Source organism: Alosa sapidissima, chromosome 12, assembly GCF_018492685.1.
Source record: "Alosa sapidissima isolate fAloSap1 chromosome 12, fAloSap1.pri, whole genome shotgun sequence".
Lineage (NCBI taxonomy): Eukaryota > Metazoa > Chordata > Actinopteri > Clupeiformes > Clupeidae > Alosa > Alosa sapidissima.
Window position 1 is genome coordinate 16,297,337 of NC_055968.1, and position 26,734 is coordinate 16,324,070.

At 40.4% G+C, this 26,734-nt stretch overlaps 1 protein-coding gene and 1 long non-coding RNA gene across 9 annotated transcripts in view; both read left to right on the forward strand.

The window, feature by feature from the left end:
* Window positions 1–1,111: 1,111 nt before the first annotated feature.
* Window positions 1,112–2,956, forward strand: LOC121677547. Its single transcript, XR_006021028.1, has 4 exons — window positions 1,112–1,493; window positions 2,059–2,118; window positions 2,536–2,688; window positions 2,771–2,956. It is a non-coding gene; the product is annotated as an uncharacterized LOC121677547 (long non-coding RNA).
* A 2,399-nt stretch (window positions 2,957–5,355) lies between these two features.
* The window catches only part of LOC121677546 (CMP-N-acetylneuraminate-beta-1,4-galactoside alpha-2,3-sialyltransferase-like), a 44,970-nt gene continuing 23,591 nt past the window's right edge, over window positions 5,356–26,734 (forward strand). Inside the window, exons 1-6 of one of the 8 annotated variants that reach the window (XM_042056325.1) lie at window positions 5,356–5,592; window positions 7,035–7,194; window positions 10,142–10,189; window positions 12,519–12,561; window positions 14,849–14,941; window positions 20,192–20,286. In XM_042056325.1, the coding sequence (XP_041912259.1) occupies window positions 7,071–7,194; window positions 10,142–10,189; window positions 12,519–12,561; window positions 14,849–14,941; window positions 20,192–20,286 (403 nt within the window). In that variant the 5' untranslated portion in view covers window positions 5,356–5,592; window positions 7,035–7,070. The other 7 variants (XM_042056326.1, XM_042056323.1, XM_042056324.1 and 4 more) reach the window with 7 other exon arrangements.

Genomic DNA, 26,734 nt, shown 5'->3' on the forward strand with positions numbered 1-26,734 from the left:
TTAGAGAATAAAATGAGGAGAGCTACCTGTGTTTTACATAATGTGTAACATTAATTCACATGGCCAGTTCAAAATCACCTAAGGTTTTGACTGAAATGTGTGCCGATATCAATTATTGGGAAAAACATTGTTTGGAGTGGATGGCGGGTGGATCGTTGATGTAGCTGCAGGTGCAGATGACATGACTACAGCTCATCCATGCATCTAGGATGTTGGAATTTGATAGGATACAGGAACTGCAGAGATAAATTGAAAATGAGGATTGGTAATGTCGGAATAGCGGTACTAAAAAAAATCGGAGTAGGGGCATGTCTAAATAGAGGCATGTCGTAATAACGGTATGTCGTAATAAAGAGTGAACCCCCTAGTGGGGGTTTAGCGTAGCAGTCACTTGCTACCGAAGCTGCAGGGGGAGCTATGTCGTGAAAAATGCGAGCCAAAATCAGGCGAAAACCCAGAAACAGCGAAGGAATAACCAGACTTGCATAGGGCTTCTTTAATGCCAGTCTTTTCACACTTTTTCCAAATTCAGGGCATGCCATACAAACTTGTAATGGTTCATATTGACATGTTTGTCTTCCACCCTACAATGTTTGGGCAGTCTATGAATAATACTTTTCATTTAAGGAAAATTCCGGTATTTAGCACTTTGAGTCCCTTTTCTGGTTTGTTTTGGATGAACTAGAGTGGTGGACACCGAAATTTTGATGACTGGTCCTGTTTCGACTTTTCTGACTAGTTTTGAATCGCCTTTGACTACTCAGAGTGGCTGCCAACAGGCATGCTCAAACATGTCCTAAAACAACCCTTAAAGTTTGTTTTCAAAACTGTGCAACTCACCGAGTGGTTAGTGGTGTCCCCCACTCTAGTTCATCCAAAACAAACCAGAAAAGGGACTCAAAGTGCTAAATACCTGAATTTTCAACTATTGCTTCCCAGATAATGTGATTTTAAGGCCGTAAAACTGAAGTAATTTCAAGGGCTGACAATATGAAGACAGAATTTAAACAGAAATATTTTACAGGCCTTGGTTTTGGGACACATTCTTGATATAGACAAGGTTTGAACAAAATCTGAGACAGTGCAACAACAAACTGTATGCATTTCAGTGTTATCTCTATGTTGATTTGGTAGTAGCGGCCCGCCACGGTTTAATTTTCTTCCCCCACGGTATCAGAAATGGGGCAGACGCACAATAGTCGCAGTTGCCTTTTAAATGATCCTGCCGACATTATGCACCCCCCGTTGGCGGCCGCTAACATTGCAATTTAACAACAAGCAGAACTATTCAGAGGTTTGGGGCTGTTCAGTTTAACTCCACATAGTGTGTTGATGTGCTTATTGTCCAAACGTTTGCTTTCTTTTGAGTCAATATTAAACAACACCTCCACCAAAAACGTCACCGCGGTGGGTCTGTTTTAATAAGACAACGTTCAACTTGACAGTTCTGACAGCTCACGTCCTGGTATCAAACATCTGGAAACATTAAAACGGTAAGTGAGTCACTAATATAATACAAATTGGAAATAGTCTAGATGTAGTAATAGATGTAATGATGTTAAAGTAAATAGTGACACGGAAAAGTTGATTTTTTAATGAATTGGGCTACACAGACGCACAAAGGCCGCACGACCTAAACATTTGTTACCCCTGTTGCTAAATGTGAAAATAAATTAGCAAAAAGAAGTGCAACCATTTTTTTAAATTTCTAACGAATTAGGCTACAGAATGCTTAGCCTATATGTCAAGATCAAATTAAGCAGACAGCGTAGCCTACACGTTCTTTAGAGTGGCCTACCCTAATCGATAGCCTACTGACAATTTACGGCAAGTTGTTACGTCAATTATTTGGCAGTATTTATGCCATTAAGAATAGATTTTATGAGTGGGAGGTGTCTCTTTAAGTAGCCTAACCTTGTTTCTTTAGGGGAAATAGGGCGAAAATATGTGCAGTATTACATTAGCTATTAGACAGTAGACCATTAAATTAACCTGCTGCGTAATATTGTGAACTCCGTTTCCGAATCATAACGCTATTATTCATTACTTTATTTTCAGAAGAGTTTGTTAAAATATTTCTCTAAGAAAAGGAAGACGCCTGAAGATGAAGATAACCAGGTAAGTTCACATTACCTAGGTGTTTAAGGGAGCTTAGGCTATCTTACCCATTTAGACTATGGTCTACGTGTGCACCGGAGGGTAGCGTTGCACTTCAAGCGCTAGTTGGGAAAAGTTAAAAAAAAAACTCTGAGTCTTTGAGTCTTTTTTCGCTCAGATTACAAAATTGCTTTATTTATTTCTGGAGGAAACACTAGTGGTGGCTTCTATAATATTTCACAATGTCATTACTGGTTGCCTGATGAAATATTAAAGGTAGTAGTATTAAAGGTAGTAGTTTTGGTCAAGAATGGTCATCTTTTAAGCAGCATATGCTGACTGGAGCATTCAAGGTAAATTAGATACAATTTAAGTTCTTCAGAAACATGACTGAGGAACCCAGCTAAATCGCCTACTGTCTGTGTTGTACTGTTTCAGGATATGGACCAGCTTACCATACTGAGCAAACTGGCATCCCAACATGATAAGTGGTATCAGATCTACCCCTCCCTCAGTAAGCTGGCAGCCATTGCCTTTACAGTGCCAATCTCAAGTGTCAACTGTGAGAGAGATTTCTCCACCATGAACAGGGTAAGATATTTCAGTGTTATTTGAAATGAGAGATTGTTCAGCTATCAATATCCCTCATATCACTCTTTTTATTATTTTATAGGTGAAAACAGACTTAAGGAACAGGCTGCAGGGGGATCATCTAGCAGCATGTATGCTACTCAGCATCAATGGACCACCTCTTTCTGAATTCCCCTATAACCGAGCCTTGGGAGTTATTTTTCCAAAAGCCAAGACTTATCGCCAATACTGGAAATGCAGCCATGATGATGATGATCATGAATATTTATTTTTGGCTTTCTTTTAATCCTACTGAATTTGTAATTATGTATCGGCCGTTCTAATACCGATAGTATGTGGGTGCCTGTGTGTGTGTGTGCCTGTGTGTGTGTACCTAATTTTTTTTAGACCCCCCCATGGATGAAATTCTACGAAACTTGGCATACCCCCAGAGAATGCCAGGTCAATCATACACATACAATTTGGTGCAGTTCTGAACATCTTAACTGAAGATAGGGGCAATTAAAGCAGAATAATATTGCATTTTCATTTTTTACCGGGGGGGGGGGGGGGGCAAATCACAAAGCAATTATGAGTCAGGTTGATGTGGGCCCTTGAGACCAACATACCATAAAAGATTCTTCATCCTCAGTGCCACGGTTCAGGTAATTATTTAGGAAAAACTGCTTTTTTTGCGGTTCGGGGGGCCCAGCATGGGGGGGAGTGGCCCCCGGGGACGAAACAAAATTTTTCCGTAAAAGTCTAGTGGGGCTACATACCCACCAAATTTCATGTGCACCGGTGTTTCGGTGTCCCGGGTATCGTTGACCAAAAATTCAGGAAGTAGATGACGAAAAAAAAAAAAAAAAAAACTTTGACAATCATTATATGACCATTTCGCTAGCGGCGGTCATAATTAGCATTAGCTATAATACATGCATCAGATAGCTGTTTTCAGTTTGTCTATGTAGCCTACCTTCACTGTATCTGTCCCTATCACATAAACTCTAATAATAACTAGAAAATGTAATTTCGAGGAAATTACCAGTGCATGAAAATATAAACATACTGTATATTAACATAAAATGCCAAACAAACTTTTATTTGGAAACAGTTGGCAGTAGTCATAGTTGATAACAACTGACAGTTGAAATGTCTAAACAGTTAAATAGTTGAGTAGTTTAAATAGTTAAATTATTTAAAAGTGAATTATTGTAGTAAGGACATTTATTTTGAAACAGTTGTGGGCAGAGGAAATAGGAACAGAATCTGTAGTCTTAATAGAGCCAGATTGTATGCTTAAAGCCTGAGACAGAGTATATAGTTTAAAAGTTGAATTTAGATAGTGTAATGGATGTTGATAGACAGAAAGTTGAATGGATGTTGATAGGCAGATTGTTTAATGGATGTTGGTGGATAGTTTAATGGGTGGATGAGTGAATGGTTTGAAGAGGATGAATGGATAGAAAGTTGGATGGAATGTGCCTTATATCCTTGTAGAATGGAGATACACAGAGAGAGTTGGCCTAATTGAGCAGAAAGCAGTTGATACAGGTGCAATCAGTTTACATAGCTTTTTGATGGGACCTAGTTGAGCAGCTGGAAGTTGAAACAGGTGCAAATCAAGTTAATTAGCCCATTATGATGTCATAGTCCCCATACAAAGTCTATGGGGGAAAATAAGCTTGTTTTTTATTAATATCTCAAAAAGTATAAAGTTTACAAAAGTGAAAAATACATTCCTCAAGTCTCCTTTTCAAGACCTACGTTACAAAGTTTGAACGAAGTTTCTACGTTAAACGGTTGAAGCTGAATTAGACTCAGAAATTTGGTAGGAAGAAGAAGACTTCGGATAACAGAACAGTGCATTTTCATGCACTGTAATAAGAAGAAGAAGACTTCGGATAACAGAACAGTGCATTTTCATGCACTGTAATAATAATGGCAGGATCCTGCCAAAATCATGTATTTAATGTGTGGGCCAGATCTGGGAAACCATGGCAATCATTTCACCATGTAGCAGGCTGGACTTGGGCCAGAAACAATCGAGTCAGTTTTCAGTGAGTGGGCCAGTTTCAGGCCGGGGACCCAGCCTGGGCCAACACTGAGGCAAGGTGAGGCCCTGCCCCTGAGGTGGGCCAGGCGAATTTTGCTGTTTTCCCTAGGCAGATCACATGCCAAATATTTTAGTTAATCCAAATGTCTACATCTGATCATAGGCTCTGTTTTAGCACATTCGTTACCTCCTCTACATCTATTCTTGGGCTTACTTTGATTCCCCCCCAATGTAACTTACCAAGATGTTCCTTTTAACAAGCATATCGATAATTCTGCTTGCTGAGACATGTCCACAGAGACCTAGATGCAGTCTACTTTTGTGGTATTTGAACCAACCATGTTGGGGGTTGGGGCCAGCCAGGCAGTCGTGTACATCCAAGTAACTTGCTAATCGACAATCGCCTACACATTCATATCAAATGCCTACAGTTGTGTATTTATTATGATGATAGACTTGTATGCCTTTGCTTGCCTTTAAGTTTGAGAACTTGTCAAAATAAATGCGCAACAGTTTTATTTGTTAGGCTTTACACGTTACACAGGCTCGTGTTTGTGGACCAGAGACGCGGATAAACAAACTGTAAATGAACTAGGCAAAAAGTGTTGAATTCAACTCCTTCCACTTGCGACGCTTGCTAGCAATTGCTAGCTAGGTGTTTGCAGTTGCATGTCAGGATCTAAGGAAGTAATTTTTTTGCTAAGAAAACTGCTTAACAGATTGGGCTCTTAGTTGGCTGTTTAGGGCTCTTTGTGTCTCTCACGTTTTACTGCATAAAATATAGCTCCACTGCGGTTGATAACGATCAACATTCTCTAATTAGCCACCAAAGCCAACAGAACGTCAAGACAGCACTACTGCTATGATAGGTGGGTTAGCTAACTGGCTGTGGGTAACCTTAGCTGAATAACTTGTCACACTGGCGATTCCGTTATCTTAGATGTCGGAGGCGTAAAATGCAGCCCATGTCTGCTGTAACCGATAACGGTACAGTTAAGCATTATGGCCAAATCAGATAGCGGATTCCTCGTTTCACCCAGATGTAATGACCTGTTGTTGACATAACTGTCTCACGCATTTAAGAGCGCCGTTGCCATTTTGTTATTTTAAGGTAAGTCAAGTAAGCTAACTTATGTTAGCTAGCCAACGCTAGCCTACTCTCTTAGCGTATCTGCTAACATTTTAGAATCATTCATAATGTTAGCAACTAACGTAGCTTGTTCAGTTTAACACGTGTCTTTTTTAGTTTCAACTAGTTATTTATCTGGTACAGAGGTATGGCTTTCAGGTATTGCGTTCACTTTCACGTAAAACATTTATTGGGCGTAATGTTTTGACAATGAGTCATGTTTGACGGGAATATTTGTGATGTTGAATTGCTAGTTTTGGTAGGTAGCTGGCGTAACGTTAGCTACTTCCAGCTAGGTAATATTGTCGTCCATATAACGTTTAATGTTACTGACAAGTCGTGAACGATGTTTTAGTAAATTTACCGTGTGCGCCACCGGTTAGCGATCTATATCTCCATCTTATGTAAATAACACTGGACCAGTCTTTTGTGAAGCCACACTATCAAGGAAATAGCTTCTTTAATTAGACATATCTCTGAATAATTTAACGATGCAATTGGGAAACCGACTAGAAGCTAGCCCAGCTTGTGAGCCAGCCTGTTGTGGGTGGCAGGCCTCTCCCTTAGCCCTATATGCTACTTTTCTGTACTGAAACAATAACGTTATCTGGCTTTGTCATTGTAAAGTTAGATAATGTTGCATTTAATTATTATAAATCTAAAATGTTGGAACCACTAGGTCCGGTCCGGTCCGCTCTGCACCCATTCCGAATGTTCAGTGACGTGCTATCATGCACGTTCCATCTTTAAAATTGTGTGTGCTTGTTAACTTCATGCTCTTGCAAATGGGAATCTTAAAAAGTCAAAGGTTTTTGAACGGATAAATGTTGACCACATCGGTGTAACGTTAAACTGACATTAGGTGGAAATTCAATATCATGGGAATTAGCTTTGCTTTGGGTGACCTGCAGTGGTATAGGCCAACCTAATAGTTTCTTCTGGATTGTTGTTCACTTTCCTTGAAATTACATTGCCCTCGTAAACAAGACATACAGGTAAACAAAAGAACATTTGTATTAAAACTGTTAAAACATACATGCTCCACCAATCGAGCACATGAATGACACTGGTGGTAAAGTCAGGTACTGCCACATAAATAAATAAAGCTAGTGGGGCAAAATACACAAAGTTCTAGGTTACAGCATTTTAGGATCGTTTTATACAACAATTTTGTCTGTCTAGTGCAGGTAATCTCTTGCTGATGGTACAATGTGAGACATGAGCAGGATGAAGCCCACACGCAACCTGATGTTGGTGCTCTGTCCCATGCTGGTCCTGGGATTCCTATATTATTCGTCTGGGAGGCTGCACTTGCACCTGCGTGTTTGGGGCCAGAAATCACGTAAGTTGTTCATTTACCATGTTTCTCTGTAGTTTTTTGGCCATGCCATTGTTGGATAAAGGGGAAATTCCATGGTGGTATATAGCCTAGTTATCAGCAGTACCTGGGAAATAAATAGACATTATGTATTTCTACATGGTGTGAAAATCAATCAATAAAGTAAATGGTGGTGTCAGAGTTAGTTTGACCTAATGGGATGTTCTTGTTCTCTTTTTTTGCCAAACCTTATACAAGTGCAGAAAATTGTGTGTGCTTAAGCCTTAGTATGATTATGTTCATTGCTTGATGTATTTTGCATATTTCAGGGTTTTATAGATGGGACAATGTACCTGCCTCTGTTTACCATCATGACTTGCCGTTTCTTCTGTTGTAGTGTAAATATGTTTTGGCTCGGACATTGTTGCACATAGGCACAAAAGTAGTTTTATAGAATTATGGTGTTTAATTTTACCACAGCTTCATGTGTAAATTCAGCACCTGACAGACACAGACATTTGGTATTTCTATGTGGTGTGAAAATTGGCCTGAGTGTGAAAGATAACATTTACATAGCTATCCAACATTTACATAGCTAACAGTATCCTTGTTGCTGTTCCCTTATTAAAGCAACACCAAAGAGTTTTTGTGCCTTAAAATAATGTTTCCAAAATCGTTTCAGTGGTGCATCAACTCGTAACAGGGTGAACGGGCACTTCTGCATTCACTTCGCGGCCCTCTATTGGCTATAACCACACTATATAAGTTTGCCAGATCGGGTAGCGGATCTGTAATTCGATGGAATGAGACATAATAATCTACAAATTTGACTTGCATCTGATGTCACAATACATGGTACTTTCGTGAATCATGCAACATATTCTACCTTGTCTGTGGACATTGTTATTTGCAAAGCCGGTGCTGGATAAACAAACAGCGTGTGTTCGACAGAGGGAAAGTTCTTTGGTGTTGCTTTAAATAAAAAAATAAAAAACATATAGTGAATACGTGTGCTTATGATGGACCTATTTCTGGATAGAGGTTTTGCTATGTGTAATTCATATTTGTAAGTTACTTCTCTTTCTTTCCCATCTTGGGGCTGTAGTTGTTCTGTTGTAGTTTGACTGCTATCTGATAGCATTTCTCAGAATTGGTTTGGTTAATGCTAAACAGTCTCTTGCACAAATATTGACAAGGTGCAATTGATCATAGTTGATGCTGTCAGTAAAGCTTACAAAAATACTGTTTTTCTAACTGTAGTTTGTCACCACAGGGGGGAGATAGTTCACTGAAATGGCTACAGGGCCCCTAAGATGTTCACTCTCAGCCATGCCACACATGAAGTGATTTAAGTATCTTGCTCACGTTCTTCGAGCGCTTGGTTTTGAAGAACATTATGAAAACTAATTTTACAGCTAACGGTCACATTTCATTGGTGTCAAGTTTAAAAGATATTGAGATGGTTAAGCCTTCTGTGTACAAGATAATAATGCTTTTTTAAGTCTTCTTGGTTAAGGTTATTTTCTTCACTTAATATTTGCTTCAGCTACAAAAAAAATAAATAAGTAACTGGATAAATGCAAGGAATTTGCTTCGGACAAGTTGAATATCACACATTGCTGAAAGGCAGATGTTCTTATAAATGTCATCTTGTATTTACAGAGGAAGTTGCCTGCTTTTAGCTCAGAAGTATTAGTCTAATGTGCGTAAGCTTAAACACTGCTTGTTTTATTAGCATGAGGGAGTTTTGTTTAACCTGCTTCGCATGCCATGTTTACTGTAAACATGATTTTTGAGTTGAGCTCTGGTTACACCATAGAATCTACCTAATAGTCTACTACAGCATGAATAAGTAACATGTCATGCTATCCATGACAATGGACATCAGTTGTGTGATAAAAGACTGTTCTTATAAGCACCCACACTAATAAATTACCTCAAAACTGTGACACAGCAGATGGATAATAGTAATTCACAGAGGTGCTTCGTTCTCATATACTGTGTAGTCAGTCACATATTTTGTGGTTTGATATTGTATGTTGATCCCTCCTCCATGTTGCATATGTATGTGTGTGTGTAAACCACCATAAGAAGGAGCCTGTTTGTGCTTTTTTTTTTTTTAGTTATTCTGGGCAAATGCATTTATTTCCAAAGAGAAAATTATTTTTGCACCTCAGGCATATAAGCATTTGTTAGCAATTTGAGATGAATGTTTGCACTGTTCAAAGATCATAGAGGTGGAGAACAAGAAGCCGACACTGGACGGATGCCTGTTTCCTGCCAACCTGGTTCCAGCCTTGAAGTGAAAATGGCCTGAGTAAAAAAATAAAAACTTACGCTCTCCTCATTGCATTGAATCCCTCGTGGGATACCAAAAGGCAATCACTTCCCCTTTCACACCTAAACCAATTTCACACCTAAACCAATCGGGGAACCAATTTCAAATAAGTATTGAGGTTTTGTAAATGCTTTATTGAAATGTTTATGTCTCATAGTTTGTACTTTGTTCAGAGAATGTACCATGCCCGTTTTTCCAGATATTATCATATCAACCACTTTGACACACAGAAATTAGAAAATGTGTCGGTGGGGGAAGGAAATACAAAGCCATCTTCTCACAAGTACTATAACATACAGGGTTTTAGTTTTTCAGAATGAAACATTTGATTTAAGGTAAATGTGAATTGAGTGGAATTCAACAGACACTTGTATCGAAAGCGACAAGTAATGGCAGCGATCAGTGTTCGACATTCAAAAATGTGAGAGAGCTTACTTGATGCTTTGCATAGAAATACTGTGGGTTGACATTTCTGTGGTATAGGTATCCATGTAGATAAAAGTTGTGTAGTGCTTTTTAAGTCTGAGGTGACTGTTTGGGCATGGTCTTCTGATTCGCAATGTAAGCCTTTGCCCTTGAACCTAATCACTAAACTGCCAGTTAACTGGCTTCACCTAACCTCTTGTGTTGCAGAGACAGAAATGGATAATGTATTCGCCGTGGGACGAGTAGTAGCTTCAGGTATAGGTCCAACTTACCCTGAGATATTTAACCTTGCAATAATGTTGGGAGGTTGCTGCACCAGAATACTTGCCATACGGTGTAGATAAACATTATATTGCAACACTGTTTTATGTATACCACCATTAGCTCACTGTTCATTCCCTATTTGCACACTGATACAGCTTAACCTCCCAACATTGCAAAGCTTTGCAAAACTGCCACCAGTTTAAACCTGCCGCAAGCTTGTCCTCTACCTGAATGCAACTACAAAGACCCGCGCCTTGTGCTTCTGTCATATGTTTACTGACCAAAGTCATTGATATTAAGTACTAGTCAGTGCACTATTGTATTCAGGCATTCAGCCTGTCCAAGGGAACTTGTTCTCTTTTCTGCAACTGAGGAGAGTCTTTTAAACTCCTCAGTGTGGAAGTTGACAAACTGCCCTTCAGAAATGTTTAAATCATGCAGTCAGTGAACAGAAGCACAGTGTTCTTTGTAAGAGGCCTTGCTCCTGGGCTTGTCCTAATCCAGCCCATAGGCCGGAGGTAGAGTGGACGCGCTGCTCGGCCTGCCGCAGATACCAGCCCGTAGCTCTCACTGCCTTATCGTACATCCTTTACAATGCTGCACAGCAGACTCCCAATCTGTCCTCTAATCCTCTAGCACCAGACTGCCCTACAAGCAGGTCTCTTTTCCAATTTAGAGACTCACTAACCACAAGGATAACAGCAGATCAACATCTTTTTGTCTACAAATGCTGACTTTTTCCCCCTCTCTGAGCATGAGGGTTTCTCTGCATTACCTGTCAAATGGGACTGGTAATTCTAGTGTTAGGCGCAATTCTCAATAAAAATTCAAAAGGGTCTTGGGGAGACCCTACTATTGTCGTTATTAGCATGGTAGACATAACATGCATGAATCAGGGGGACTAACTGTGGGCAGATGTGGAAAAATAAGGACTTACTTTGTAATGCCTTGAGGCAGAACCTAGGCTGCCGATTGCAGATATTAGTCAACTCTGCTCAGCTTTCTTTTCTACTTGACTAGTTTTCCCCCTCTGTAATGCTGATTAACAAGATTGTCTCCATCTGTTAAATATGTGGTAATTTGACAGAACAGCATGACCAACATTCATCTCTATAGGGCTGGGGATAACATTAATTTCTCCTAGAAATATGCTGATGTGTTTGTTGTTATATTTACCTGACATTTCTGGTAACTTTTGAAAAGCTGTTAATGGTATACATATATATTTTTTATTCCACTATGCAAAATTTCTTTGTGACTGTAAACGGCATTATAAAGCATTGAATTAACAATCCAAGCCAGACATGTGTCATGGGTGAGTTGGTTATACATTTTGTCTGTACCTTATGCTTATTAGTCTAAAATGCGATGCAAAGGATATGACGAAACGGTGCAGCAATGTCATGGATTGTAAAGTATCATCTGATCCCAGCTGACTCCCCTCACCACAGGATGTTACTGGAATTTAGCACATTTCCCATGTATTCATGCCATCCCACTTTGACAGATCACTCTCGGCACATTTCCTATAGCTGCACTAGTTATTAGCAACCAACGTTAGTTCGGCTAGCCCCCCTAGGTCACTGGGAAGAACAGATATCATCCTCTGGATCATATCTGTTCCATGCACTGCTATACGTGTTCCACTGCAAGCTGGGAGTACACACTAAACCCAAAGGGCAGAGAGGAAATTATAATCACTGGGATAAAACACAGCCTTTTATATGATGGACATGTTAAACACAGACTGGGGTTTCAGATGAAATCACGTCTAAACTAATAAGCATCGTTTTTTCCCTCCATGATCTGCTTGTCCATGACGTACTGATGGAAAGTTCCACTCTTGTTTTTTCCCCCCTCATAGTGTGTACTGCAAAGAATCCCTCATAAGATTAGTGTGTAATTACAACACAGTACAACACCTGTGCATTAATTGGTGCTTACATATGATAACTTCAGACAGATTTTAAGTCAGTGTCGGTGTTTTTGTTCTTAGTTGGGGTATTCTCACCAATGTGTCCCTAACACTGTATATTCACCAGTGTATTTTAACCTATAACTCCTGGCTTGTATGTAGTTCCCAATCACCCTAAACCATTACCTCTGTCAACAGGATAACCTTTTCCTGATGTAGGATGTGATTATTTGTGTTTGTAACAGCGCATTGGGTAATGTAATAATTATTCTGTGTAGTGCTTAATAATGGAGTTGTGTCATTACTGCCACTTTTTCAGAGCTTCCTGACTTGGATTACATTTTCAATGTTTTTTTTGGTGGTTTTTTTCTTTTTTTTTCTAATTAATTTCCATTCTTTCCATAGTGTATGATAAACAGGGATTCTTACTGAAGCTTGATGGCAAACTGTGAGTATTTATTATTTTATAACTGACATATGGTGTTAATTTGATCTCAGCATGTGAAGTTACTTTTGCTGTTGTTGTTGTTCAATTGTCGTTCGTATACTATTGTGCTGATCTACTGCGTCTCAGCAAACCTTTTGTGGCTGTATTTCTATCTAGAAGCTCACTGATTCAGCAGAACAGACTTTAGTACAACACATTCTTTTTTTTTTTATTTCCATGGTGTAAAAAGCCTTGCTGCATGATTTTTCCCTGTGCATCCCTTCTGTTGTGCTCTGACCATAAGGTGACTACTCATGGATTGTCTCCAAAAACATTTAAAATGGATATCAGTATGAGTGGCCATATCTGTTGTATTGAACTTGTCATCCTGTAATTGTCAAATGGATGTTTCAGATTCACAAACAAAAGTGGAAACATATAGTATAAAGATAAATTATGTCTTTTATTTTTTTTAATTGAAAGGCATAACAGAATTTGCCCATCTTGCATGAATATTTCCCTTTTCTCAGTATCACAGAAAGTGCAATACCTCTTTAAAGATAGTGTTTCGCTTAAGGCACTTGACTTTGATGATGGGAGCCTTTCATGGGAGCAGTTGTAGGGTATTGAATCTGACCTTCAAGTAGAAACACAAATGGAATCCCAGCAAGCACCCATCCGTGATCTCCGAAAGCAGGTCTGGTTCCGTGTCGAGCACAGCACACTGAAAGCCATATATCTGAACCGTGTCCAGTGAACAACAACCCCCCGCCTCCGCTACTTGGAGTTCCTGTTGAACTGGAATTCCTCTAAAGAATGGAAATTTTTGTGTTTGACTGTCAAGCACCACATTTGTCTAAGGGAGATATCAGACTAAACAATGAGGTTTTGATGTCTTCGGAATGGTCCTGACTAAATAGTCTCTGGGTCACTGGCGCGCGGTAGCAGCATTGAGGAGAGTAAGAAATGCCTCTTTGGGTTTTTAAAAAAAAAAAATCTTGTGTTACCTTTGCGATCATGAGCACATCCATCTGCCCACTGCATTTGGGCCACAAGTGGATACGTGTCCTATCGGCATTCATGTGTGAGTGTGAGCTGTTTACATGTCTGTGTGTTATTGCATATTTGAAAATGAGGCGGCGTGTTGCATTGCTCCGAGCTGTCAGACTCTTCCCTCTGCCGTTTCCCCTCTTAGGGCAGACTTGCTCTCTGCTCCCTGTTTATTTAAGTAAGGCCGAGCCGAGGTAGTTATTAATGCTCGGGTTAAAGGCTGCTGTGTGCAGCGGTGATTAATAAAAAAGGACAGTGTGTGTGGTACGATGCACGGGCCTGACCCTTCCATTTCAGAGGTCGCCTGCAAGGCTAACGAATGAGCTGCTGACATTGGATGCCACCCCAGCCCACCTTTTAATACAAATTATTTTTTACGTCTTGGCCCTAATCACTTTTTAGGGGCTTCTTGGGTGATCCGAGGAGATCCTGTGGAGAAACTTGTTAAATAAATCTTCAAGATACGCCAAAGGACCTCTTCCACCTGTGCAAATTCCGCAATCAACACATTTCCCTTTAAGCCATGGCGAAGACCTATTAGTACAGCATATGTGTGTCAAGTCGAGAAATGTCTTATTTTGATTTCGGAGACTCAGTGAATTTAGACAAGAGCTGATGTAAAAATAAACACTGCCTTAAAGACGGAGCTTACCCTCTTACAGGGTTTTACCAGCAATTATTGCAAGTGTGCTAACATACTACAGCTGCTCTCAAAATGTCAGAGTTACAGAGTTTTCAGTAAATTGCTGTTTTTAACTTTAATATAATTAAATGTTTGGCCACAGCCAGTGATTGTAGTGCACACAGAATCAGAAAAGCATATACATCCAGATTATGGATAGATGGGTTGTCTAAAACATGCTCTAAGAAAATAATAGTGCCACTACAAGAGGCGAACTACAGGTCAATCTTATTCTTGAGGTTACTGACAAAGTATAATTGTTAAGTCAACATTGATTGCCAATGAGGGTGAGACATGATGTGACCTGTGCTTTGCGCTACCATCTACCATTTATTATCATCTTGGGGCAAGGACAGGCTGGACATTGTCAGTCTACAGCCTGTCTAATTTTCATCAACCAGGCACACATTAAATTATGCATTGGGTAAGATGTTTTGCCCTCTGCTTTGGAAGCCTACACACTTAACTGAATGTGGTGTGGCTATGACACTAATGCAAAAATGAGCTTTTTATCGTTGCGCTCCATTCAAATTCTTTCTCATCTCATCCTTTATTCTTTTTTGTTCATGTTTACAGGCCTCTGGACCTTATGTACAAGTACGGCAATCTCAGCAAGGGAGCTTGCAAGCAAGGTTTTGCTGCCGCCAAAATGACTGCCATTTATCCAAAGTAAGTTTTAAGCATTATTCGTTTTTATTTAATGGGCCCTAATGGATATGATTTTGGGCAATGTGTGTCTTAAGTATCATATGAAAGATCATAAGTGCAAACTTTGGTGTGTCAGGTTGGTGCTCCCATGCGTCATACAAAAGCTTTGGTTCAAGTACTGTACAAGACACTTTGCTCATTGCCTAACTTTTTTCTTTGCATGTCATCTAAATTAGTGCCCTATATGTTTTGGAAAGATGTCATTTGATGAGGATGTCCTTCTGGTTTGTATTTAAACTATGCCGTACATCAAACACATTGTTAGCCAGGTCTCATTTCCTGTTTACGATCATACGTCTCACAAACCTCAACCTAAGAATGGCCCTCTTCATATTGCAATGACCCACTTTGTTTGTCTATTTTCATCATCTTGCACAATGCTTCTCAGTAACCCCATTGGCCATGCACAGTCACTCTCCCTGCAGGTCACACACCACAGCCACCTCCCTGCAAGGGTTGAGTCACTCTTGCGCGTTGCATCTCAAAAAACCCTAGTCGTAAGATGTGGTGTCTCAGCATGGAGGGCCCCCTTGCGCATCATCATCGTCCCTCCCTCAAGGGCTCATGGGTGACCTGACCTTTGACCTTTTAGCACGTATCGGAGTTAGGACCTGATCTGACAGTTGAGGTTACATGGAACAATCAATGACCCCTCCTGGTGAAGGCACTGCCCTTTTGCTGGCCTCCCGCGCTCCTGCTGCCAAGAGTTAAATACCATTGATCTCCTTCAAACAGCCAGCCAGTGGAAACAGATGTTAATACTGAGACTGTCTAAGGCAAAATTATTCATTACCCCCACTGAGCTTGACAGGTTGGTAGTCATGTAAAGGGCAGATGCGTGAACGACTTTATTGTGAGCATCGGAAGATAAACAATTTTCCAAGACACCAGCACATGCAGGCTTTGCGCTATCCCTCACCACCCTCACTCGCCGAGTCGTCCCAATAAGTACTTGTCGTCAGTGCCCAGTTTGCCATTTACCCATTATGCAGTGGGGAGCACCGTCATATGGAAGCGAGTAGTTTCCAGACAGTGGCTCAGCTCGGCTCAGAGTGGCATGAAAGACGAAAGATCCCCTTTCCTGCCTCTGAATAATTCATAGCCGGCCAAGGCTCCACACCATGAAAGCTCTTCACCCAGGGATGTGTTCTCAGGACATGTTAAATAAAGAACGGAGAGATGTGATGATGTCCCTGCTGGGATTCACAAATGGCATGCTGTTTGTTTTTGACCCATTCCGCTCTTAAATCATGCCTGTGCGTGAGAACGAGACGTGCTTGGACTCTGTTTATCGGGCGCGATCAAGCACCTAAGACACGCAATGCTGGACCTGAGGTTCAGGACAACGTCAATGCGGAGTCCCACCACTGTGAAGAAAGCGATGATGAAGCTGCCCTAGTGATGCTGTCAGATCGTTTCACCACAGAGCTTGTTATTATTAGTTTGAGCTGTAAGCAACAAGCGGAATCCAAGTTTGGCCCCAAAATGAAGTGTTATTTTCCTTTATTACTTGAATAGTCTATCAGGAAATGAAGAGCAGGTGTTGAGGTTTGGTTGGTGCCCGAGTGTGAGTGGAGACTGCCTTTTCAACCTCTGCCACTTAATTGTTTTCCAGACGTTCCAGCGTTCGCTGATTAGTAATATCTGAATCCTGCCAAACACCTGAGCTGCTTTGCTTCTAATTATGTGATGTCACAGTTGAGTAGAGCCAGTTTGCAAAGCCTTCAGGGCTTCTGTGGGTTCTAGGGCGTGAAAACAATGCCATATTGTAGTCATGAACTCAGCAGAGTTCAAGCTTCAAGCTACCAGAAATTAGGTGAAAATATCCTTTTTGGTCTAAGGTGATATTGTTGAAAGAGTCTCAGTTCATTCCCTCAAAATCTGTCATTAGACATGTATAATTCCTTTGGTGCAGCATCAAGCATTTGTTGACACCACAGTATCATGTTATCGCTCCATCGATCCCCATCACTGATTTCGATAAAGGCTTGTCTGTAGTTGTCCTGACATTCCTACACAGAGGAAGTCTACCAGGGAGAATATTTTAGCTTGATATCAGTGTTGCTCAAGGACACTAACTGATCATGATGGCACTCTCTCAATTAGCCATTCCTGTATGCCCTTAGCTTCCTGATTGCTGAAACATGTGGACATGTACCTTTTGATCTTAAATGGCCCTAATGTAAGTGTAGCCCACATTTGGTTCCCCTGTAATGATGGCCATTACATTCTGATTTCTAAGCTTGCTGAGTATACAGTCTGCTGGTGTCCTCTTTTGTAGCTTCAGGGGATAGTGCATTATTTACAGCTGTACAAAAAAAAAAAGAAAAGGAGGGACAGCGACCAGGGTCTTGAGGATAATTGCAACAGTGGTGGGGTTTTTTTTTGCTCTCTTTTTGGGAAGCATAATTATGTTGTTTTGTAGTAGGGCAGAAATGAGTACTCGAATAACTCCAATAATTTGATTACTTTTCTGTAATTCTCTGTCTTGAGGCTTCATTTATTTCCTATCACTTGTGTTATGTGGCTTGCTCAGATCAGGGATCATTGTTTCACACGGACTGTCATTACTAGGGCTGTCACGATTTCGGTTTTAATCGAAAATTGATTGAAATGACACCCCGATCTCGAACTTCGAATTCAAAAGTAGAATCGACGGTGCTGCCACACCCCCAATGTCACATCCAGCATGCATGCCAAGTATGCATTAATAGTAATATAATTAAAAAAGATTGAAAATCGAATCGAATCATGACCTTAAAATCGAAAATTGGAAATTTAATCGAGGATTTGGAGAATCGTGACACCCCTAGTTATTACTGACGCGCATACTCATCTCGTTTCTCTCTAACTCTCTCTTTCTCTCTTGCACGTGCGCTCAGACAGACACACACACCCACACTTGGTGTTAGGCTACCTCACTAAGTAGGCCTACCCCGGACATAATTATTATAGCCCTTACAAAAAAAATAACTGCATTATTTCAAATGTCAAAACTGCAGTTTTGGAGGAAATATTTGCAGTTCTTATGCAGGAAATGCAGTATTTTGGACACGAAAAAACTGCATTGTACTGCATAGTAGCTTACTGTACTGCAGAAATGCAGTATATTTTGGACATGAAAATACTACTGTACTGCACTGTACTGTAGTATAACTGCACTGTACTTCGAAAAAACTGCAGTTATTTTTTGTAAGTGAGGTTATATGATAGTATAATACTTTGAAGTGACAAGGGCTAGTTTACAGCATGACATTTGTTGTGCATATTAACAAAAAATGCACTTAATAGCACAACATTAATTTTTATCCGATTACTCAATTAATCTATGAAATAATCGCTAGAATACTTGATTCCAAAGAATCGATAGCTGCAGCCCTATTCTGTAGTTCTACATTGTATTTTATCAGAGGACAGTGTGTACAATGCTGTATTATGTGCCAGTTAGTTCTTAGTATCTTGAGTTGAATGAGCACAGTTTAAATGTTAGTTGTTTTTCTTGTTTGTTGTGTTTGGTCAGTTAAAAGTCTTACTGGTTTGTTTTATATTTTTATGAGAAAACCTCAAGAAAAAACTGTGTGTTGGGGGATGGGTGGGTGGGTGTGGGGGCTCTTTGGTTTGTATAAATGAATGCAATGGACCAAAGGACTGGCTTTTGATCAAAAGAGGCCTTAAGATCACAGCTGCTCACTCAGGCCGGCCGTAGAGCAATGCTCCTTAGCCTTTCTGCTCCGATGCAATGGCCTCTAAGTGGAAACAGATGTTGGCACTAAATAGACCATTACATATTGAATGTTTGTTGAGACACTAAACCTACAAAAATTAGTTAAGCATGTAATTTGCATCTTACACGCATTGTTGAACATGCCTCTAAAGTGCCCTAACTGAATCTGACTTTAGATTTAATCCTAAGCCCCGGAAAAATAAACACTGCTTTTACAGTAAGCCCCCGTATGGTGTTTGGGAGTGCGTATGTGTGTTTGTGTTCAGAGGGAGGAGTGATGGGAGTTTAACAACAATGTAGCGTTGACATGAAGTGAGTCTCTGTACACATGTTGTTTCATTTTTGTGTTGCAGGGCAGGCACATTTCTCTCTTTTGTCGCATCACATGACCTTGGGGCTCTAGAAACACGTTCACTTTCATAGTAACAGTCCACCTCTTTCTTTTTACCGCTGTTTGTGTTCTTGTATCCCCAAATGTAACAGAAATAGTACTCCCAATGCGTGTCCAAACAGTTGGGAGTCAGAGAATGACCTTCATTAAGACCTATGCCCCCCCCCCCCCCCCCCCACCCTTCCAGGTGGCAAGGTGTGCTTGCCAGCTTCTTTCCAGGGCTGCTTTGCCCCCAGGGTGGGACCGGGTTGTCAGTCTCATTTACACCCCAGGGCTCTTGAGTCACGGCAGTGCCTCAGTCTTGCACTTTGTTCGCTCTGTTCAGAGGGAAATCGATACCCCTACACTCCATGCTTAACTAATGCACCTGCATTACAAGGGAAATACCTGGTAAAGGCCAGACCACTGAAAATGTTGAGAAAGTTCAAAGTGAAATCCAGTCATTAGTCACATCACATATTCATGCCAGGTTGCCTTTACTGCAAGTAGGACCATGGGATTTTTCAGTTTTTCATTTAAAGGACTGGAACGTGCCTTTTCTTAACCCAGGTCAACCAGGATGGCTACATTGTGGTTCTTTTTCCCTCCCCTCTCCACAGAAGCGTGCTTCTAGCCAGCCATTTTCAGAGCAGAGGTCATATCATAGTGGGGATTGATGAAGGGTTGTTTCTGACAGCAGTAAACTCTTACCAGAAGCTCAGAATGCTCAGCATTCCTGATTAACGAATCACGAGCAGCCCTCAAGTGTGAGGATTAGCTCCCAGTCTGACAAGAGGGTGCCAGCTGCTTCATTTCCACATTTCTTCCCATGGTTTAAGGCAAGGTCAGGTCAGATGTTGACCGTGCATTGCCTGTGCACCACTGGTTTGGCACCACCCTGATAAAGACACAGACAGCTTGTGGATTACATGAAATGCAAACCCTCTAATCCTCTCGGGTATGATCCCATTTATCAAGTCTGCATCTCTCCTGGACACATGCGGGGCTGATCATAGTTTTGGTTTAATTTTTTTGTTATTATTTATGGCCCAAGGATTCTCTTGATTTAGCTTGTTTGAACCTGTTTTCACTTTCTCTCTTTCTTCCCTCTCTCCAGGTTTACAAAACCCGCTCCCATGTTTCTGGATCCAAATTTTAAACGCCTGACAAAAATCAGCAGTTATTTACCTCCTTTCGGAATAAAAACGCAAGGTATGGTGAAAAAAAACCCTTTTTTTTTTTCTTTTTTTTTTTTTTTTTGATCTGCTGTTGTATGCCAGTTGTCCAGATGTTTTGGATGTGCTTTCAGTTTGTAGTTTCTCAGAGCTTTCTTTGTAAAGACTGACAAATTGCTGGTCACCAGCTGGGCACAGGGTTTAGGGAAAATGCCTTAGACCTGGCACCGAACCCAAGAGAACTGGATGTGTTAGGACCATGAGTCTGAACGCTGGCCTTATCAGTAGCATCAGAGTTCCTTCATGCGACAGCTTGGCAAGCCAGCTCTCAAGTCACCCACTCAGTCAGCAGGCCATGCCAGTCCAGCAGAAGAAAAAAAAATGTGTGAGACAAACACTTGGAGGGAGGTCTTTCTCTCTGGTGGTATATGTAGTGTAGATGTTGTCATTTTAAACATTTGATTTGACATTTGAAGTCAAGCTAGAAGATCTGTGCATATTTGATTAATGGGCCAAATTATGTTCATTCCTCATAAACCCAAAGTAGAATCACTAGTGTCACTTAACCGCCATCTTGAAATCAAAGGACATTTTAGCTACGTTTGAAAAAAAACCTCACCTGACTGCCATTATCCATGTGGCCACAGCACCTACCAAAAAAACAGCCCTTATCTGTATTCATAAATGTACAGACTGTAGAATTTCTGTTGGATTGGGTCGCAAAATAATTGTACATGACTGACAGACTGATAGATAAGGGGGGTTTAGTTACATTCAGTACAGGTGAATGGCTTTTGTCAGCTCCTTTGGTCCACTTTATAAAAAAAAAAATACACCTCCACAGCACCTCCACTACAAAGCACAAATAGCTAGCCTAAGAAAATATGATACTTAAATGACCATGATATTATGACCACCGCTAGCGTAGGTTAGGTACTATAGGTTTAGTCAAGAGTTTTTTTTTTTTTCCTTCCGGATTTTTTCTTCAGTAATTTTGTGTCAACGATCCCCCCACCCCCCGTCGGACTGGACCCCCCCGAAAAGGAGGGTAGGGCAGACACAGGTTTCTGTGAATATGAACCGTAGGGCCTAGGAGGACCACTTTTTTTTGTACGTTGGGCTCAAGGGCCATCTCATAACCACTCATTTACGATATAGCGGCACATAGCAGATGGAGACAAATTGACAAGCGTGATTTATTTTTGCAGAAAGAATGTTCAGGACTGGGCGGCGGTCATATTTTGTACCGCTCTGTGGTACATCTAGTTGCCTGATATGTATTGCACTATTAAACATTCCTTTTAAATATAACCATCACTTCACATTCTTGAAGCGCTACAGACAGTCACTCCTACAGGAATTGAGTAGAGGAAAGGCAAGTTTATGGTGGAAACTGGTAGAAATTCTTCTCTGTGATGCGTGCCATTAGGTCTTTGTAAGATTGGTGAGTGATGAGCTGTTCAATGCTGGGCAGTGCTCATGTCAGGGTGACCTAGTTACTGATGGAATTTCAAAAGGTGCTATGTGTTTGTAGCTCTTTAAGACTTAGATTTGACATTTTTATTGGGGGTTGATTGCTCCACTCCTTCTGGATGATAATGAAAAATTCCAAAACCTCCTTTTTGGTTAGAAATATAAGACCTATATTCCAAACTAACTTTAATGAGACAAATAAAGATGTCATATCCTCTGCCAAAAAGAAGTCACCTGGTCTATGTGCACTGACTGAATTTGGATGCTTTTACAGTCTTTTGTTAATGCACTACACGTAGAAGTCGCAGTGTTTTGACACATGAGTAGTATATAATCTTTGTTTATTATTTCTCTCTTTCTGACCATTCTTAATGTCTCGAAATGTGGTCAGTGGACTCTCTGCACTGGGCGCTGCTCAATAAGAAGATGCCTCTTGTCCTGTGATGTCCTAAATTATTCATTTTATTCTGAAATTGTCCAGATGTAACAGCTGTGGGCTTCATACCACAAACTGAGTTGGCCTAATAGTTCATAGTTACAGTAGACCTAAGTAATCACATTGTCTTTTTAGTCACAGCAGCCATAGAGTATTTGATGAATGCAACCAGTGTCACTTGTTAACTCTCTTTGGTTGTTCAGGCTGTGAATGTCTGACCCATCTTAGTTCAGTTCTTGGGATGGAAGCCCACCAAAGCCAGTTTGTGGAATTTGCCAAAGCACACTTTCCGCTTTGAACCATTATAAGGAAAATATGCCATGGCAGACACAGACAATGATGTGATCCAGTCTTATCTTCTGAGGGCTGACCAATGATTTATGGCAGGTATTGGCTGATAGCTTTTTTGGAATCGTCCTGTGACTCTAGGGTGAATGGTATCTTTCTCTGAAAATTGTGTGAAAACTCACTTCTCATACCAACCAGAACAGAGCATTCCTTAAAGGTTGGTTCAGAAAGCATAACACTGGTACCTGTTTTGTTTCTGTAAGCATAGTATCTAGTCTGCTCAGGTGTCCTTGGTGCGTGTGCGTACACACACACTCACTCACCATTTTGTCATTTTGAAATGTATCTAGTATGTCAGAACATAACATCTCCAACTGTTGATTGTTGGCATGATCAAAACGGTCAGCTGACCTTTATGGTGCATTTAGTGGATCAGTGTGTTGAATTTCTTTGACAACTTGTAAGAGTCATTATGTGGTGGATCTTAAACAGGCTGGATTTCAACAGCCTGGAGAATTCGGCATAATTGAATAAGCCTATATGCTTGAGTCCAGTCATGCTGTTTTAAAAGTAATCTGTTCACAGTCCCTCATTATGATAGATCACATCCACATGATGGTCTCAGTTCAAGGAAAATAAAAGTCAGTGTGCCTACAGATAAAAAGAATGACTCTAAGTAGTGGTAAGAGAGCATACACATTGTTCTACTGGTAATCAACACAAGAAGCACAAAGAAAGGAAAGGCACATGCAAATAGACACCATAGGGTTTGAATATTTTCATAAAACAAAATAGATCATTGTGTTATCCCAATCATTCTTCTTTTGTTAAGTCGCTTCACACAATGCGTTCCACAAAAAAAAATATTTTTCTTGCCACCTCCCTTTTATTTCACCTCACACAGGCACACCGCTCTTCTTATGCGTCATCATAACCACCCAGGTCATGTCAAATCCACAAGACCACTTCCTCCCACTGAACTCTCGTATTGTTTTAGCTGTGTGTGGATTGCAACAGCACCAATTTATTTTGCACCATAATTAGGTTAACCAAGCCACCTCCAACCATCTTTTTTTAACCCAACTCTTACGCTATGTTAGGCAGGTCAATATATGAAGAAAAAAAAACACCTAACCTCAAAAAAATTGATACAAAAGGTTTTTCAACTGATTATGATACCTTTAGATGTACTTAGTAACATATTTAAAATCTGACCCCAGTAAAGGGGTCATTTTCAAGATGACGTCCAAGATGGCCACCAGAAGCTAATTTGGGATATCTGAAGCATTATTCAGCCTAGGAAAGTGTTTTCCATGTTTAATCAGATTTAGCGGTCACTGAATCATATGTCACACTAAAGTATCAGTTCATCATTTTCAAAGACTTATAATTTTCAAGGTGGCGTCCAAGATGGCCACCAGAAGTTAATTTTGGCTATATCTGACGCATTATTCAGCCTAGGAAAGTTTTTTTGTGTTTAATCAGATTTATAGGTCACTGAATCTTATGTCACACAATCCTTCATTACATCATGCCACCCTAAAAAGATGGTTGTAAACATCATATTTTTGCCATGATGAGAAGCCAAACCCAACATGTCGTTTAAAGTCGACATGTCAACATTAAACACAACATTTTGAGAATAAAGTTGAAATATCATGTCAACTTTAATCTCTAGGATCTTTGGTGTCGGCAAAAGACAGCATTCCAGAAGAGGAGATTTTGTCCTTCAGTCATGTGCCAATGCCTCCACTACTCCCAATCAGACAACAGAGGTGATTGGTGAATTAAGATGCCAAGTGATGGCTGTACTTTTTGGTGGGAAGTCCATAGACTCTCTGACAACACTACGGCACAACACCCTGAGTAGTAAGGTTGTCTTTGCGTCATTATTTGTGACTCTAGAACGTCTCCCTCCAACTGAATCTGCTAGTAAGCTTCACAGCTTTTGAAAGTTATCCGCTGTAACTGTGTGCATTTCGGCAAGACACTCTTCTGTTAATGTAGATACGGATTACGCCTCAATGCTGCCTGTGGAGCATGTCAAAATGAACAATGTGACGATCTGCACAACTTCCTTTCAGAGGACTGGAGGATGGTGGATGATGATGAATAATGATATAGTAATTATTTCTGATATACTAATAAATATAGTTTAAGATTAAGTTTAATTAGCTCCCCCCTAATGATAGATCCCAACATGTATTTGATGCACGCAAATATGTAATGCATGCCTATGCATGGGTTATGGTTCACTAAAGTCATAGAACAGCCAGAACTATATATATTTTAAAAGCATATACCCTGTACATGAAATATAACATCAATCAAGTTATGTTCCCATCTTCCACCACACCTTGCATAATACATACTCTATTCTGTATAGGCGGATCTAGTGTACAACTGATACAATTTGGTATACAGTTCAGGGGAAACAAATTAAACATCCTAAACTATATATTTTCTGAAAGCTTATAACCTGTACTGTAGATGAGACATAACACCAGTTAAGACATGTCCCATCTTCCTCCATGAATGCACAATGCATTGCCCTCTATTCTGTATAGGCGAATCTAGTGTAAAGTAGATACATTTGGGCATGTCCAGTCCAGGTAAAACAAATTAAACACCCTAAACAATGAACAATGAAAACATATAACCTGGAGATGAGATATAACACCAGATAAGACATGTCCCATCTTCCTCCATTCCATGAACAATACATTGTCCTCTATTCTGTATAGGCAAATCTAGTGTAAAGTGGATACATGTTGGCCTACATTGTCTAGGGAAATCAGATTAAACACCCTAAACTATATATTTTCTGAAAGCATATAACCTGTAGATGAGATATAACACCAGATAAGACATGTCCCATCTTCCTCCATGCCATAAACAATACATTGCCCTCTATTCTGTATAGGCAAATCTAGTGTAAAGCGGATACATGTTGGCCTGTATTGTCAGCAGCCAGACCAATGGATGCCTTGTCTTAGCTGAATTACTGAAGCTAAGCAGGTGTGGGCCTGGTTAGTACTTGGATGGGAGACCTCCTTGGAAAACTAGGTTGCTGCTGGAAGTGGTGTTGGTGGGTGGCCAGTAGGTGGCACTCTTCCCTCTGGCCAAAAAAGATCGATCCCAATGCCCCAGTGCCGTGACTGGGACACTGCACTGTAGGAGATGCCGTCCTTCGGATAAGACGTTAAACCGAGGTCCTGACTCACTGTGGTCATTAAAGATCCCATGGCACTTATCGCAAAGAGTAGGGGGTTCCCCGGTGTCCTGGCTAAATTCCCAACCTGGCTCATTCAATCTGGCCCCCTAATCATCCTCCACTGTAATTGGCTCATTCACTCCCTCACTCTCCACCTCAAGCTGGTGTGTGGTGAGCGTTCTGGCGCATAATGGCTGCCGTGCATCACCCAGGTGGGTGCTACACATTGGTGGTGGTTACTAGTGAGGTCCCCCCATCCATGTGATGCGCTTTGAGTATCGAGAAAAGCGCTATATAAATGTAATGTGTTGTTGTTGTTATTGTCTATCAGATTAAACACCCTAAACTATATATTTTCTGAAAGCATTTAACCTGCAGATGAGATATAACACCAGTTAAGACATGTCCCATCTTTCTCCATGCCATGAACAATGCATTGCCCTCTATTCTGTATAGGCGAATCTAGTGTAAAGGGGATACATTTTAGCCTATACAGTATTGTCCAGGCAAAACAGATTAAACACCCTAAACTATATATTTTCTAAAAGCATATAACCTTTAGATGAGAACACCAGTTAAGACATGTCTTCTCTTCCTCCGTGCCATAGAGATGGTTCATAATCCTGTATTGCATTTGCTCTGTATTAAAACACATTGATTTTAATATATGGCTGAAAAAGGTAGAGCATTGAAACATTTTCAATATTACCATTTAAAATCATATTCTTGTTTAATATGACCACAATTTGACATCAATTTCACCCCTGTAGGCTGAATAGTAATTGAGATATAGCATTTTAACCTCTTGACAGCCATTTTGAAAATTACCCCTTTCCCAAGGTCAGATTTCACTAGATTTTTAGTATGTTATTTAGCCTGTCCAACAGTACCAGAATCCATGAAAAAACCTTTTGTGTCAATTTTTTTGACATTGAACTCTATATTGACCCGCCTATGTGCCCTAACCAGCCATACCATAAAGGACACAAGACCTCCTCTCCCACCTCTGATTCCAAAACTCACTTGCCAACCCCTTTCAAAATGTGACTGGCAAAACAATACCTTTTTTGAACA